Source organism: Lipomyces chichibuensis (assembly GCF_038497645.1).
Source record: "Lipomyces chichibuensis strain CBS 12929 unplaced genomic scaffold V1513scaffold_24, whole genome shotgun sequence".
NCBI lineage: Eukaryota > Fungi > Ascomycota > Lipomycetes > Lipomycetales > Lipomycetaceae > Lipomyces > Lipomyces chichibuensis.
Genome location: NW_027117476.1, coordinates 175,711 through 188,214, shown reverse-complemented (window position 1 = coordinate 188,214; position 12,504 = coordinate 175,711). Strand labels below are relative to the sequence as shown.

The 12,504-nt window shown below is 46.8% G+C and overlaps 3 protein-coding genes across 3 annotated transcripts; 1 reads left to right on the top strand and 2 right to left on the bottom strand.

Annotated features, from left to right (window-relative positions):
- The first annotated feature begins 29 nt into the window (after positions 1-29).
- Positions 30-1,809, top strand: V1513DRAFT_447893 (DNA glycosylase). The gene is made up of 8 exons (XM_066898457.1): positions 30-134; positions 187-238; positions 325-368; positions 421-444; positions 568-877; positions 934-1,224; positions 1,275-1,466; positions 1,522-1,809. Exons 2-8 carry the CDS (start codon positions 197-199, stop codon positions 1,555-1,557), a joined length of 939 nt encoding a protein of 312 aa, XP_066752673.1. The 5' UTR covers positions 30-134; positions 187-196; the 3' UTR covers positions 1,558-1,809.
- On the bottom strand, positions 1,519-6,264 carry V1513DRAFT_480069 (uncharacterized protein). The gene is made up of 6 exons (XM_066900323.1): positions 5,966-6,264; positions 5,795-5,908; positions 4,157-5,744; positions 3,242-4,106; positions 2,645-3,191; positions 1,519-2,590 (listed from the first exon to the last, which is right to left on the bottom strand). The coding sequence occupies exons 2-6, from the start codon at positions 5,874-5,876 to the stop codon at positions 1,788-1,790; spliced, it is 3,885 nt and encodes a 1,294-aa protein (XP_066752672.1). The 5' UTR covers positions 5,877-5,908; positions 5,966-6,264; the 3' UTR covers positions 1,519-1,787.
- Positions 6,265-6,523: 259 nt separating this feature from the next.
- On the bottom strand, positions 6,524-9,862 carry V1513DRAFT_138119 (uncharacterized protein). Its single transcript, XM_066894206.1, has 4 exons — positions 9,504-9,862; positions 7,728-9,443; positions 6,862-7,671; positions 6,524-6,799 (listed from the first exon to the last, which is right to left on the bottom strand). The coding sequence occupies exons 1-4, from the start codon at positions 9,678-9,680 to the stop codon at positions 6,716-6,718; spliced, it is 2,787 nt and encodes a 928-aa protein (XP_066752671.1). The 5' UTR covers positions 9,681-9,862; the 3' UTR covers positions 6,524-6,715.
- Between the last annotated feature and the right edge of the window lie 2,642 nt (positions 9,863-12,504).

The window sequence follows — 12,504 nt, the reverse complement described above, 5'->3', positions numbered from 1 at the left end:
GAGTTTGAGTCTATTACGAAGGGGTTGCTCCTCCACAGTATTTTTGACATTATAGTATCTAGTGCATGGTTTCAACTTTTTACGCGACTATATGATCTAGCATTGAATGGATGGACGATAATAGAGATTTAGCGGTATTGAAATTGTAGGGAATGCACAAGTACAGTGATTCTGACAGAGCTTTAGACCCTACACAATGAACAGAATACCTTGGAACCAAATCAAGATCCCAGTCAAGGTTGGCATATTCTCCTTGTACCTACGCCTGGTGCCAATATAAATGATCATGAGTGTTGGACACACATAATCGCTAATTGATTTTAGGAGATATGTCTCGATGTCGTTCTTCCAAGTGGTCAATCCTTTAGGTACGTTTCAACGCTGTTTGATAGTAAAATACTGATGACTTGACTGCTGTAGATGGAAAAAGCACGGACACGAATGGTGCGTATCTATGTATAGAGCAGCTGCTGGATCTGGCTAGTACGCTGGTTAATGTAAGTAGTCACTCGTCCGCATTCATACTCGGTTAAATCCATTACTGATAATCTAGTAATCAAATTTTAGGGTGTCCGTCTTAAACGAGTTTATAATTATACTCCGCCAGGAAGACGATTATATATTATATCGTACCATTACTTCACAGACAAAAGCAGAGGTCACTGCTCCAATGGAGATTGACAACGCTATCAAAGACTACTTTAACACATCTATCAACTTATCTAAGCTTTATCGTGAATTTGGTGCCCGCGACAGGTATTTCCAAACGATCGCGCCTCGGTTTGGTGGAATTCGTATATTAAGGCAAGATCCATGGGAAACTTTGTGCAGTTTTATCTGCAGCTCGAACAACAGCATTAAAAGAATCACGCAGATGGTAACCGCCAAATTTCCAACCATATATTCATCACCTTACTAATATCGCTTATGCAGATAGAAAGCATATGTCTGACGTTTGGCACGTATGTGGCGTCTTACAACAGTGTCGCGTACTACACGTTCCCGAGACCTGCAGATCTTTGCAAAAGCAGTGCGGTTGTGCAAAGGCTGCGCGAACTTGGATTTGGATATCGCGCAGCGTATGTGTATAAGACAGCTCTACAAGTGCATGAGTGGGAGTTGCTAGGTCATGAACTTTCAGAATTGAGAGGCAGCTCATACCAGGAAGTGCGAGAATTTCTCTTGAGTTTCCCAGGAGTCGGTCCTAAGGTTGCTGACTGCGTGGTGAGTCATATTAGCGCCAAGCATTGATCGTAATGGCTGATGCATAACAGTGCTTAATGGCTTTTGATTGCCATAGTTCGGTGCCCATAGACACACATATGTGGAACATTGTTCAAAAACGCTACGCAAAGGGAGCCAAAATTCGTCCTTCGAAGTCGAAAGCGTTGTCGAAAGCAACATATGACGACATCAGTTCGCATCTACGCGGACTATGGGGCGAATACGCGGGCTGGGCACAATCGGTATGTCTTCTGCACGTTCGATATCGTCCGTATAGCTCATTAGCTTACTCAACAGGTTTTATTTGTATCCGAACTACGGAAAACGCCTTAGGTTACAATATGATACAGATGGAAGAGTTATCTGATTCTCAAGTGTAATTCGTGTACAAATATTTCGTATTACGTCCATCTATCTAGAGATACCATACCAACCTCTAGATAAATCATTGCATAATTGCCGTATCATATAGAAAATGCCGCACGACACCGATCCAATGGCCAACATACGCCCTCAAATATCACATTTCGTCCTCTGTCAGATGGGTTCTAACTCCGAGCTACTTAAGAAGCAAATGGGTTTAACGTTCTCACTGTTAAACACGGTAAGCTTTTACCTATTTCTGCTCTGAGCAAGACAGGTACGTGTTGTAATTCCCGTATTTCCTGTATGAACTGGGTGCCATCCACTCTCGTGACTACATCCCCCAAGTATGCATCTAAAGGATTGGCCGTTGCGGCATCGCCCAGTGAATTAATCTTGGTCATCGATGCTGTTCTTTGTGGCTTGTCAGAGTTCACAGATGGCGACCGCTTCGTCGGCGATGGTGGTAAGCTCTTGGATTGTGCAGCAGATAAAATATCTTGAATCGATTCGTCATCGCCGTCGAAGAGTGAAGACTCGTCCTCCACTGACAGTGACGAAATCTCGACCATTTTTTGGCGAATATCTTCGTGGTCCTGCGCTGCAGCCGATGTAACACTGGACGCGCGATACTGAGAGCCACTATAATCCGACCGTTCTTTCTCGTCATCGGGAACAAATGTTGCCGAATCCACTCCTTTCTCCCAGTATAGCTCCAGTAATCTTGTAGCGTTATCAAACTCTGCTTTCTCGAGCGGTAGCTGGTCGCAGTGAACCCGCTTCTCAATACCAAATTCAGGAATAAGAACATCAAACGCTGATTCGTATACATTTATCACAATGGCATCTCGAACTAGCTGACCCGTCGATGATGCCAGATTAGTGATGACTTCGCACAAGAACAAGTGAATGGACTGCTCTTGTGCACGCTTCGCTGCATCCTTTCGATCGTTGCAATGATCCGCCAGCTTCGTTAGGGACTCGATATCCAACGTGTATTCGCCTGAAACTATTGTCAACACTCAACACTATTAGCCATAAATGCAAAGACGCTTACGATTATTTAGAACTGCATCCAGCTGTCTATGGACAAGTATATCCGCGTATCGTCGGCCCGGAGACGTAAATGTGGTATAGCAGGGAAGGTTGAGCAGGTAATGCAGCTGGTCACTTTTCTCAACCACTTTGCCTGCGATGTAGTATTTTGCACGTGAGAACGCTTTCAGTAGTAAGGTCTCCAATCCCTTTAAAGTATCTGCATCACCAATCTGAAAAAGGCTACTCTGCAGCTTGGAGCTGGAGGAACCATCAAAATCGAAGCCCAGGATTCTCATCTTCTCCAAGAACGCATTCAAGCGATGGAGATTTGGAGCCAGGTGCCTCCGCAAGAAGGCACGTTCACCAAGTTTTTGGGACAATATGCTAGCAACAATAGAGTTGACCTTAATCATAATCTCGTCAACCACAGGTGACGATGCTCGCCGTTCAAATAAATTGGTCTCGACAGGAACATTTTCGTCTTCCAACTGATTCAGTAGATGTAGATGGGGAAGATCGACGGTTGCGGAATTCAAACGCCGTTTTCGAAATCCAAGCGCCACATTCTTAGAGCCTTTCAGTACCGAAACCTATAACAAAATATACTACTGCTTACCCTTAAGATTTGAACACTGTCCGTCTCATCCCCATTAAATTCGGGATTGAGCACCATGCTTAATATATCACCATTAGTCAGCCTGGACTTCGGCCTTACTAAACTTTTTCCGATCCAAAGATTAGAAATATCAAATGATTTGAGATTCACTTCGAGTACAACACTAAATGTGCAACGCTGTTTGTTAGAATCTAGAGAAATATAATTCTCAAAAAGTCCTTCAGGCAGCATCGGCACTATCTTCTTCGCCATAAACACCGACGTTCCACGAGCCTTTGCTTCACGATCAATCGGTGTGTTTGGCTTAATGTAATGAGAGACATCAGAAATATGAACGCCGATCTGCACTGTCGAACTATCAAGTCTCTTCACATGAACGGCTTGATCAGATTCCCTAGCACTGTCCAAGAAGAGAGCATATACATCTTCACTTTCAAATGACCTCCGGCCTATCGTGTCATCGCTGATTCTCGACAATCCAGAAAGACTATTGAGCACAGAATCTGAGAAAGAATCATTCATAAAGCTGTTATCGCGCAAAATAGCATTGACTTCGACATTATGATCTCCTACTGTTCCGAGTGACTCAATAAGCATGCCGAACGGATGCAGTGAAGTAATCGGCCATCGCTTGATTGATGCGACAAACAATGTATTGGCATATTTTTCGTGATTCTCCACGAAATCTCGCGGGGCTTGTTCTGTGGGAATAGCAATCAGAGGTACCCGTTTGTCCGTCGGTTTGAACCACACAATTTTCGGCTTATCAGTTCTATGCGATTCATGTCCATCCGATCGTTCTCGCCTGTCTGACTCTTGCTTTTCCTTTGCGGCTTGCGATGACGGCCTCAACAGGCCCAAAGTTCTGCGTCTCGTTAGCACGGCTCAACAATGTAGCTGTAAGATCGCGCATACCCGCTGTACACCTGTCCAGGCGTCCGTTCTATAACAGCAACAACGTGTCCAGCATATAACGGTTTGCTATCGTCGCTAATTTCATCTTCCTCAACCAGCAGTAGCCCCTGACCTTCAACCTCCACATCATCGTTCTTCTTCTGAATAGGTCTGGTTCGTAGACTTCCCCGCCGCTGTAGTCCTGGTTGTCCGTCTTCGCCGTCCTTTCTCTTTTTCTTTTCTTCTTTCTCTCGTTTGGAACCCCAGACCTCATCAACCGTGAGCAGTTCCACTGCAACGATATCGCCTTCAAGTGCTCTATTTCTGTCCTTCGACCCGCAAATGTAAATGTCGGCATCCAAAAGTCCATCTGTTGACACATAAGCATCCGACCTGTTTTTCTTGTTAACTCGTAGCACGCCAGTGACTAAACGACCTTCAGTCAATAGAGCTGGAATAGATGCCTGTGTGAGGTATGGCAGAAACAGTGATTTTCGCTGCTGTGATTGTAGCTGTGCAATCTGCTGTTGTTGCATCGGGAACGACATTGGTGAAGGCTGAGAGAAATCTTGAGCAGGCAAGACGAGAGGCATTTGTGGAATAGCTTGATTCGGCGAAATGCGATTTTGCGGACTACCAGAATGAATATTGGAAGCGTGCTGCTGTGATTGTGAGGTTTGGGCGCTATTGAACTGCTGTTGGGAGAACAAAGGAATGATTCCAGGCCCAAAGGTGTTAGAGGCAAAATGTGAAGATGGGCTGCTCATCGAACTGGATAAGGATGATCGCGAACGGTGACCTGGGAAAAACTGCTGTGATCCAGAAGTCGTAGTTTCCAACTGCGACGTGTTCTGAGCCGGTGGGAAATGCATGCTATTTCGCCGCCAGTCTCCATCAAAATTTCGCGACCCTGATCGGGAATGAGTGGGATTGGACACATTCCGTCGTTCATGAGATAGTGAGCTTTCATTATAATTCTGCGGGAAGCTGAAACCTGATTGCGACGTCTGTGGAGATCTCGAGTGCTCTTCCGCAAAATCAGACGAAGTGCCGTGGCTACGGGAGTAATTGTGTCTGGGCGGTTGGCTTCCTGATTTTCCCTCATTTATGGGCTTTGGAGGCGGGAACTGGAAGTTGGATGAGCTTTGCACAGATCCCGCGCCGTTCTGCGCGGATCCTCCCTGTTTTTGTTGCTGCGCTAGCTGTGCAGCTCGCTTAGCTTCCGGAAGCGCCAGAGAGTGCCGGCGAGTATGGCCCTGACTTCCACTGTTGCGGTTAGGATTCCGATTGAGCCCGCTAGCGTTCACATTCTCATAAACGGACCCCGAATTGGACGTCGGAACTTGTGGCGGTCCCATAACCTGAAATCCGGGGACAGATGATTGCGTTCGCCTATGACCTCCGGCTGCACCTGTTCCGGACATGGGGAACGGTGCGTATGTCGAAGAAGGCGATGATACAAAGTTCTGAACAGAGGCCATGACGGGAGAACTCGGTATATTCTGCGAAGAAAGAAGACCTGCCTGCGCGAATTGCTGCTGCTGAGCCAGGATTTGCTGCTGCTGAACTTGTAGGAGTTCCATCTGGTGCTGTAAAGCCAGTTGCTCAACTATAATACTATTAACCAAAGACGATCAGCCGATTGCAACTATAACATACTCATAAGAGGAGTGAGCTCTGAAGGAGATCGCCTATGAGCGATGTGAAAGCCCCTGGACCCACGACCCTGATGATTCTGCATGTTGATCTGACTACCCGGATCCTTAGATCGATCTGTCGATAGGTTAACAGTACAATCCAACTAAAAGAAGTCTTCTATGTTCTTCATACAAATGAACTCAACGCTTGACACTTAATGTTTGCTAGCAAATAGGTATTGACGCTGCAAAGATTAGAAGCAAGATGGATTCAGGCAAATTGAGTTCAGCCCCAGCCAATCAAACGGTCGAAATTAATCCAAACACTAAAAATATCAGATATCGGCTAAATTTCAGATAAAGCGAGGTCATGAAGTTTGGAGCCCATAACGTTGCGCTTGTAGCTAATAGATTGGTGGTTTGATCGATGTAATCAGCAAGCGTTTGGGCTCCTGTGTCGCAAGTCGGCGTGTGACGAAAGCACGACCTTGCGGTCTCGTGGCTCTCAGATAGAACCGTATCCAAGGGTCTTGTACTAACCGCCTTCTCTCGGCTAGCATCGACGTAACGACGCAATGACGCCAACGCCGCAAATGAGGAGTGTCGTGGTGAACCAAAAGTTTTCTACGCGACTCGCAAGGCAGACGCCAGCAGCAAGTCTCAATAGCGACACATTCTTGTGTTTCATCATATATAATTCTCTGTAGACTACATATGACTATTATTCAACCACCATTTTAATATATAAATGGCAATAGCGATAAGAACTTGGACAGCAGCGCTATTTTAGTCACACTAATATTTTACTATCGTAGAAATCCAGTCCATATCCATAAATTTCTCGTTAGCCCTTGGTATTGTATTAATAGGACAGACACCGAAGACATCCGTAGTCATACATTCCTGTATCATAAAGCAATAAATAAAAAGTCGTTAGAGGACATCACGATTTTAACAACTCTCCTGGAATTTTTCGGCCGACTTTGAGTACGGGTATGCCACGTTTCAAGCGCTTCGTCCTCGGGTCCTAAATTGCAGTGACCATTAGCATTAAATGTCGATGAAGCCTTCAACACAATGGGATCATACGATAACACCTTCTCTGAAACCTAGAATATAGTCTCTAAGAACTGGTACAGCATTCTTAGGTTCGAGTCCAAACGGACCAGGCTTGTCGTCTTCCTCAGCGAAAGTGACTATCTTGCCAAATTTTCCTCCTCGGTGAACATGCAATGCCTTTAGATTCGAGCCGTCAAAGAGCAGTCGGGGCCTCATCTTCCGGCCCGGACGGAGGTGCGCTTTGGATATTACTGAGTCGTTTCTAGAGCTGCTTTCACTAATCGCAGATTCTACAGGAAATGGTGACCGTGATGTGAACTGCATGGTGCGCCTGAACAGGATAGGATCAGCGGAGGAATTCAATATATGATCAAGTTCGCAAGGTTGTTCCACAATTTCGACTGAGGAATTAGAAATATCTAGTTGGTCCCCATTGGTAGCCTTCGATGCCCGCGATCTAGTAATCATCTGATGAACAACTTCCATGTCCATATCGCTTTTTGCATCCACTTCGTCATGCATGACAGCATCACTGTCTTTATGATTCAGTCTGCCATCATATGTGTCAAAACCCGAGCACACACTCTCTGTTGTAGCTGGGGGACTGTTCACAGCAGCAGATGAATCTATAGACAATGAGAGGCCGGCGGAATGGATCCCACCACTGCTAAGACATGCCTCAGCTCGTCTAATCTCCTCCCTCTGCGCCTCGAGTTGCTGAGACAGGTCGTTGATAAATTTCTGTTGAGCATCTAATTTCTGTTTGAGGTTGTCACAGTCCATACGCAGATTGTCACGATCCATACGCGTGATTTCATATTCGGCTTGCAACTTGGCACCCTATATAATCATAAGATTAGATCTGAACATTCAAACGCTCTGCTACAGTAGCCTACCTGCTCCTTTATTGCTTCAACCTTTTCCTTCAACTCCGCCTTCTCGGCTTGATCCTCACAAAAGTACGCTTCCCATTGTTTCTTCTTGACCACCAGCTCCTCTTTACCTTTCGCATACTCAACGAGTACACTCGCACTGATCCCACAGTTCGAACATGAATCGTCCACTGTATGAATCTGACTAGACAGTTCCTTTCCATTAATACTATTTTGCTTACAACTAGCCGAGATCGAGCTATCCGATATCGGAACTGCTGAAGGTGACATTGAATCCCTTTCATTTCGTTCGATTGACTCTGAGCGATTCGGCTTCTGCAAACCTGACAAGGAGAGATTGCTGCCGGGTGACCGCCTCTGCTGAAGTGACTCAGAAGACTTCAGTCTACTTAAAACCGGATGAATCGACTTCGTGGAGTTGGCTGAGGATGTTGACGATGAAGAGGGAACTTGCGTCACACATGGTGTCTTTGGCGTATTCGACGCGGAAGAAGAAGCTGATGACGAGAGAACTGAAAGTATTGGCGGTTGGTGGACTTGAGCTCCTGAAGCTGCGGAGACAATCGTCTCATTTCCCATTGCAGATTCAGAACGAGATGCAGACGGTGTAGACGTTCTGGAGTCGGTGAATCGAGTGTGCGACTCTGGATAAGATACGAGTTGCACATTGTATATTGAACTGCTAGTTGCTCTGGGATATAACTTCGATGTCATCACACCATTACTTGTCGCTGCTGTAGCTAAACTTGCGACGCTGTCAGCACTATATGTTGGGTTCTCAGTATTAGATCTTGAATCGGAACTGGGTGAACCGATCGATGGCTGGTAGTCGCTCAATTTTCTGCTGTCTCGCAGGGAAGCTCCAGATAATTTCAAAGAGTTCGAATTTTCCGCCCGATATGCTGATTTCGGAGTGTACCCAGGCACAAAATAATTTGAGTCACCTGAACTGGAGGATTCAGAAGTCGGTTCGTGTCCCTGCCGCCGATCTGATTGTTCAGGAAGAGGAAGAGGCTGTCCCTGATATCCATATAGGAAACTGTGACTCGGCCAGCTCCTACTTGTTGAGGATGGAGAGGATTGGTAATAACCCGAACAGGAAGATGGTGACTTGCTATCATTGCCGTATCTTCTCGAAGTCGCTGCAGGAGTTGCGTGTTTTTTTGCATGTCCGATAGATGGTGACTGCGCTGGAGACCCTCCTGAAGGTTCGGGAGAGTATTGGGCTGACGCCCCATTTAGATCTGGAATTGGGAGATTTACGTTAGTCCAGCTTTGTATGACCGGTGGCGGTCCGCTGTAAGGCTTGTCTGGAGCAACGCGACCGCGACTGGTACTGACTGTGGGTTCAGGTAAGATAAAGCGCCTATCTGAAGTTTCGATAAACTGCGGAGCTGATCCAGGGTAAGTCTTCGGGCTTGGCGCCGTTATGGTTTCCGGTGGTACATTAACTTTGTATCGAGACAGCGCGTCAATGCGCATGCTATCGGGTGTGTATGGCGTTGTTGTCTTTGAAGAGTTACTAGATGTTCCGTTGGAAATGCTAGGGCCAGAGAGTTGAGAGCTTGTGGATGTCACAGGTGCCGGTGATCTAGACGGCACCGGTGAAGCCGCCGATGTTGCAGGCGCATATACGGATGCCCTGCTCCAGGACGGTAAGGTGCGGTATCCTTCTTGACCGAACGATGGCAAAAGGCAAGAAGCAAAGTTTCGTGATGGCTGTATCCGTAATATTTAGCAAATCATCGCATAGACCAATACATTAAAGTATTACCTTACTAAATTTTTCAGGCACCATTGGTGTGGCCTGGCTGCTTCCGGCGGCCAAAGTGCTGTTACTGTTCTGTGACGAGCATTGAGAGTCCGAGATATTATAAGTACCCAACGAATGTACCCATCTTCTTCGCTTGGCTTCGCTATAGAGTTCGTTGTCTGAGCTGCGTCCATCCATACCATTTGATTTAAGCGGCTGGGATGGCGAAATTCCAAGTGCAGAGGGCAGCAATGGCGAGCTAGCAGATGAATGTGACTTAGATTGCCTACTGCTGTCAGTGTCCAATTTCGGTCGCTTGGTGGACGTGGCAGAAAATGGTGCTGACGACGAAGTCTGGGGAATTGTGTCCGCAGCAGTCACAGTCTTACGCTTAAGACTGAAGAGATCGAACATCGTGGCAGCAACGGCGTCAAGATTCGTGACAACTATATCGGCAGACTCCAACCTGGGCACTGCGCCGGGATTTGGTGACGCCCGAGTCGGCGTGCAAGGAAGCGAAGGGCTCTGGTCCTGTTGCTGACTGCGCAATCGTTGGCACTTGCGACAGATGCAATTGCAAAGAGGCTTCTCGGAGCCGTCGGCGCCGTCGTCACTGGGACGACTGACGGTTGTAGAGTTACGGCTCCTGGATGTGGTGGGAGGTACAGACGAACGGGAGTCGGAGGGAAAGACGTCGTTTCCATCCTCCCCACCGGGCGAGATTAACAAAGGAGAGGACAAACGGGTAGCCGTACTGGAAGACGCAACACGGCGAGTTGACTCGTCGCTGACACTGCTTCGCAAAAAGGACGGAGGGATACTGCTACCGTGAAGAGACCACAGCAACGGTCGGAAAGACGTAGAGGGGTCGGGACGCGCACCGGACCGTGCCAAAGGAGTTTCCTCTGAATGCCAACCTATACTGTCGAAAATAAGGCGGACTACTTGTCAGAGCCGGAGATTGAAAACTAAAGACCAAATATCGAGGTGGACGACTGGTTCTGGCGATGTTTTGCCGACGCGGCTTGTTTATGTCGAGCACGCAATGGATTCTTGCTTGGCAAACCCAGCCAGGCGCAGCTCGACTCCTGTGTCGAGAGCGAATTTGAGTCGAGTTTTATGAAGCCTCACTGTCGACATCGTGTCGTCTCATGATATTTGCGACACAAAAATACTGTAGATATACCTTCGTCTGTCTAATTATACTTCTCTAGCTCTTCCACCATGTTTACGAGTTCATCTACTGTGAACTATAAATTTGGATTGGGACACTTTACGGCGAGGCGAGTCCGTGCAGTACGGCAAGGCAAAGGTGAGATCTCGCTTTCAACTGTGAGTGCAATATATGACGGAATACGCCATATAGTTTCATTGCGGATTCCTGCGCCGTGGACTCATGCATCGTAAAACTAAAGCACGTGGACTGTTGTGCTTGGAAGTTACTCAAATAGAATAGATAACTGTTGTTGTCCTAATATTTATTTGTGAGTTATTTCGAATGTTTAAGACTTCAGTCCGGCAACAACTCGTCTTATCCGAAAATACTTAATTGATGTAGCAGATGAGGGAAGAGGGATTGCCGAGCAATTTGACGATACAAACTCAAGAAAATTGGCGAACTGGGCTCGTGGCTCGACCGATGCAGAATTCATCGGCGATCACCTGTCGCCCAGTTCAATTTACTATTTGGGCAAAAATTATTGCATGGACCTGTTGATATTGATAAGCAATACTAAGCAAACGGAAACAAATGGTTTCAACCAACTAAAGTGGAGGCTCTGTCGCAAGTCAATGAGGACGCGAGAAGTGCAATTGGTCCTGGTCAAGACATGAAAGCCTGTGTACTCGCTGTTGGTTGATATCTCGACTGCTGATCGCTCCCATTATCCCTTATTCTGACTCCATCATGACTGAGACTGTTCTGCTTACTGGCGCCGGTGGCTTCCTCGGCTCCGATGTTCATCTTCCATCTGCTCAATCGCACCAGCTTGCATTTGCTTAGTGGCTGCCGCAAACAATCCCGGGTCGAAATCTGCCTGGAGTACCAGGCTCTGTCTTCGCGTATCAGCTGAACAGGGATCCATGACATCTCAGTCGTTGGAATTTTTTCAACAACCCAGAAGCCGCCGTTGCATACGTGATACGTCATCCATGTCGCATGCCATTTAATTACAATTTCGAAGATTCTACCACGGAGATCATGCAGTCCGCAGTTAATGGAACACTTTCTATTCTCAAGTCTGCTCACGAGTTGGGATCACAATTTAAGTGGGTCGTCATCACATCCACTTCTACTCGGTGGACCTGCTGCACCCTCTGAGCGATCTCGGGTCTATACCCATGCTGACTGACGCGAATCCGATCGCGGAGCCGGATTGCTACCAGAAGAGTGTTGGGCATGTGATGAATTATTGCGCAGCAAAGACTCGGGCCGACCATGCTGGCCACAAGTTCATGGGCGAGGTATAATACTGCCAAGCTGTGCACGTCTCAGACCAGTTGTTCACAACTTCTCTCAATAATTCAGTGAACTCTTAGCAGCAGGATGAATGGCGGCTCCACAAATCTTCAACTCATTTTTCAGAACGGGGCAGTGATTTGTGATCTGTTCAGATAATCGTAGCAGTTCTTGCAAGACAAACTTCGTTCGCACGCCGGCAGCAGTAAGACCCGGACTAGCCTGATTAAAGACTGGAATCTCCCGAGAGATGTTACAGATTAGACATCAGCAAGGCAAAGGCACTCCTTGACCGCGAATTTTATAGGCGTCGAAAGAGTGTCATCGACGCATTTTCAGCATTATTTTCGAACTGTTTTAAGTGTGTTTTGAGCCGAGATGACAGCATAGTCCAAACAATAGAAATTATGGATATATTCGGCCAATGACTTAATGAATCCGGCCTGTAAGTTGTGACAGATCCGCATTACAATCGGCTATAGGCGGTAATAGAGGTGCGGCGGGCTCCCTTTTCCCCCCTCGATCCCTTGTCATGGGACAAACAGAGTTGAGTGTTGTAGCTAAAACTA

Coding starts and splice junctions, on each gene's coding strand:
- V1513DRAFT_480069 (XM_066900323.1), bottom strand. CDS start 5,876: ATGCAGAATCATCAGGGTCGTGGGTCCAGGGGCTTTCACATCGCTCAT. Junction 4,107..4,156: donor CCTGGACAGGTGTACAGCGG/GTATGCGCGATC, acceptor AACGAGACGCAG/AACTTTGGGCCTGTTGAGGC. Junction 2,591..2,644: donor GGATGCAGTTCTAAATAATC/GTAAGCGTCTTT, acceptor CAATAGTTTCAG/GCGAATACACGTTGGATATC.
- V1513DRAFT_447893 (XM_066898457.1), top strand. CDS start 197: ATGAACAGAATACCTTGGAACCAAATCAAGATCCCAGTCAAG. Junction 445..567: donor AAAAAGCACGGACACGAATG/GTGCGTATCTAT, acceptor ATCAAATTTTAG/GGTGTCCGTCTTAAACGAGT. Junction 878..933: donor TTAAAAGAATCACGCAGATG/GTAACCGCCAAA, acceptor TCGCTTATGCAG/ATAGAAAGCATATGTCTGAC.
- V1513DRAFT_138119 (XM_066894206.1), bottom strand. CDS start 9,680: ATGGTATGGATGGACGCAGCTCAGACAACGAACTCTATAGCGAAGCCA. Junction 9,444..9,503: donor AATGGTGCCTGAAAAATTTA/GTAAGGTAATAC, acceptor TTACGGATACAG/CCATCACGAAACTTTGCTTC. Junction 7,672..7,727: donor TTGAAGCAATAAAGGAGCAG/GTAGGCTACTGT, acceptor ATGATTATATAG/GGTGCCAAGTTGCAAGCCGA.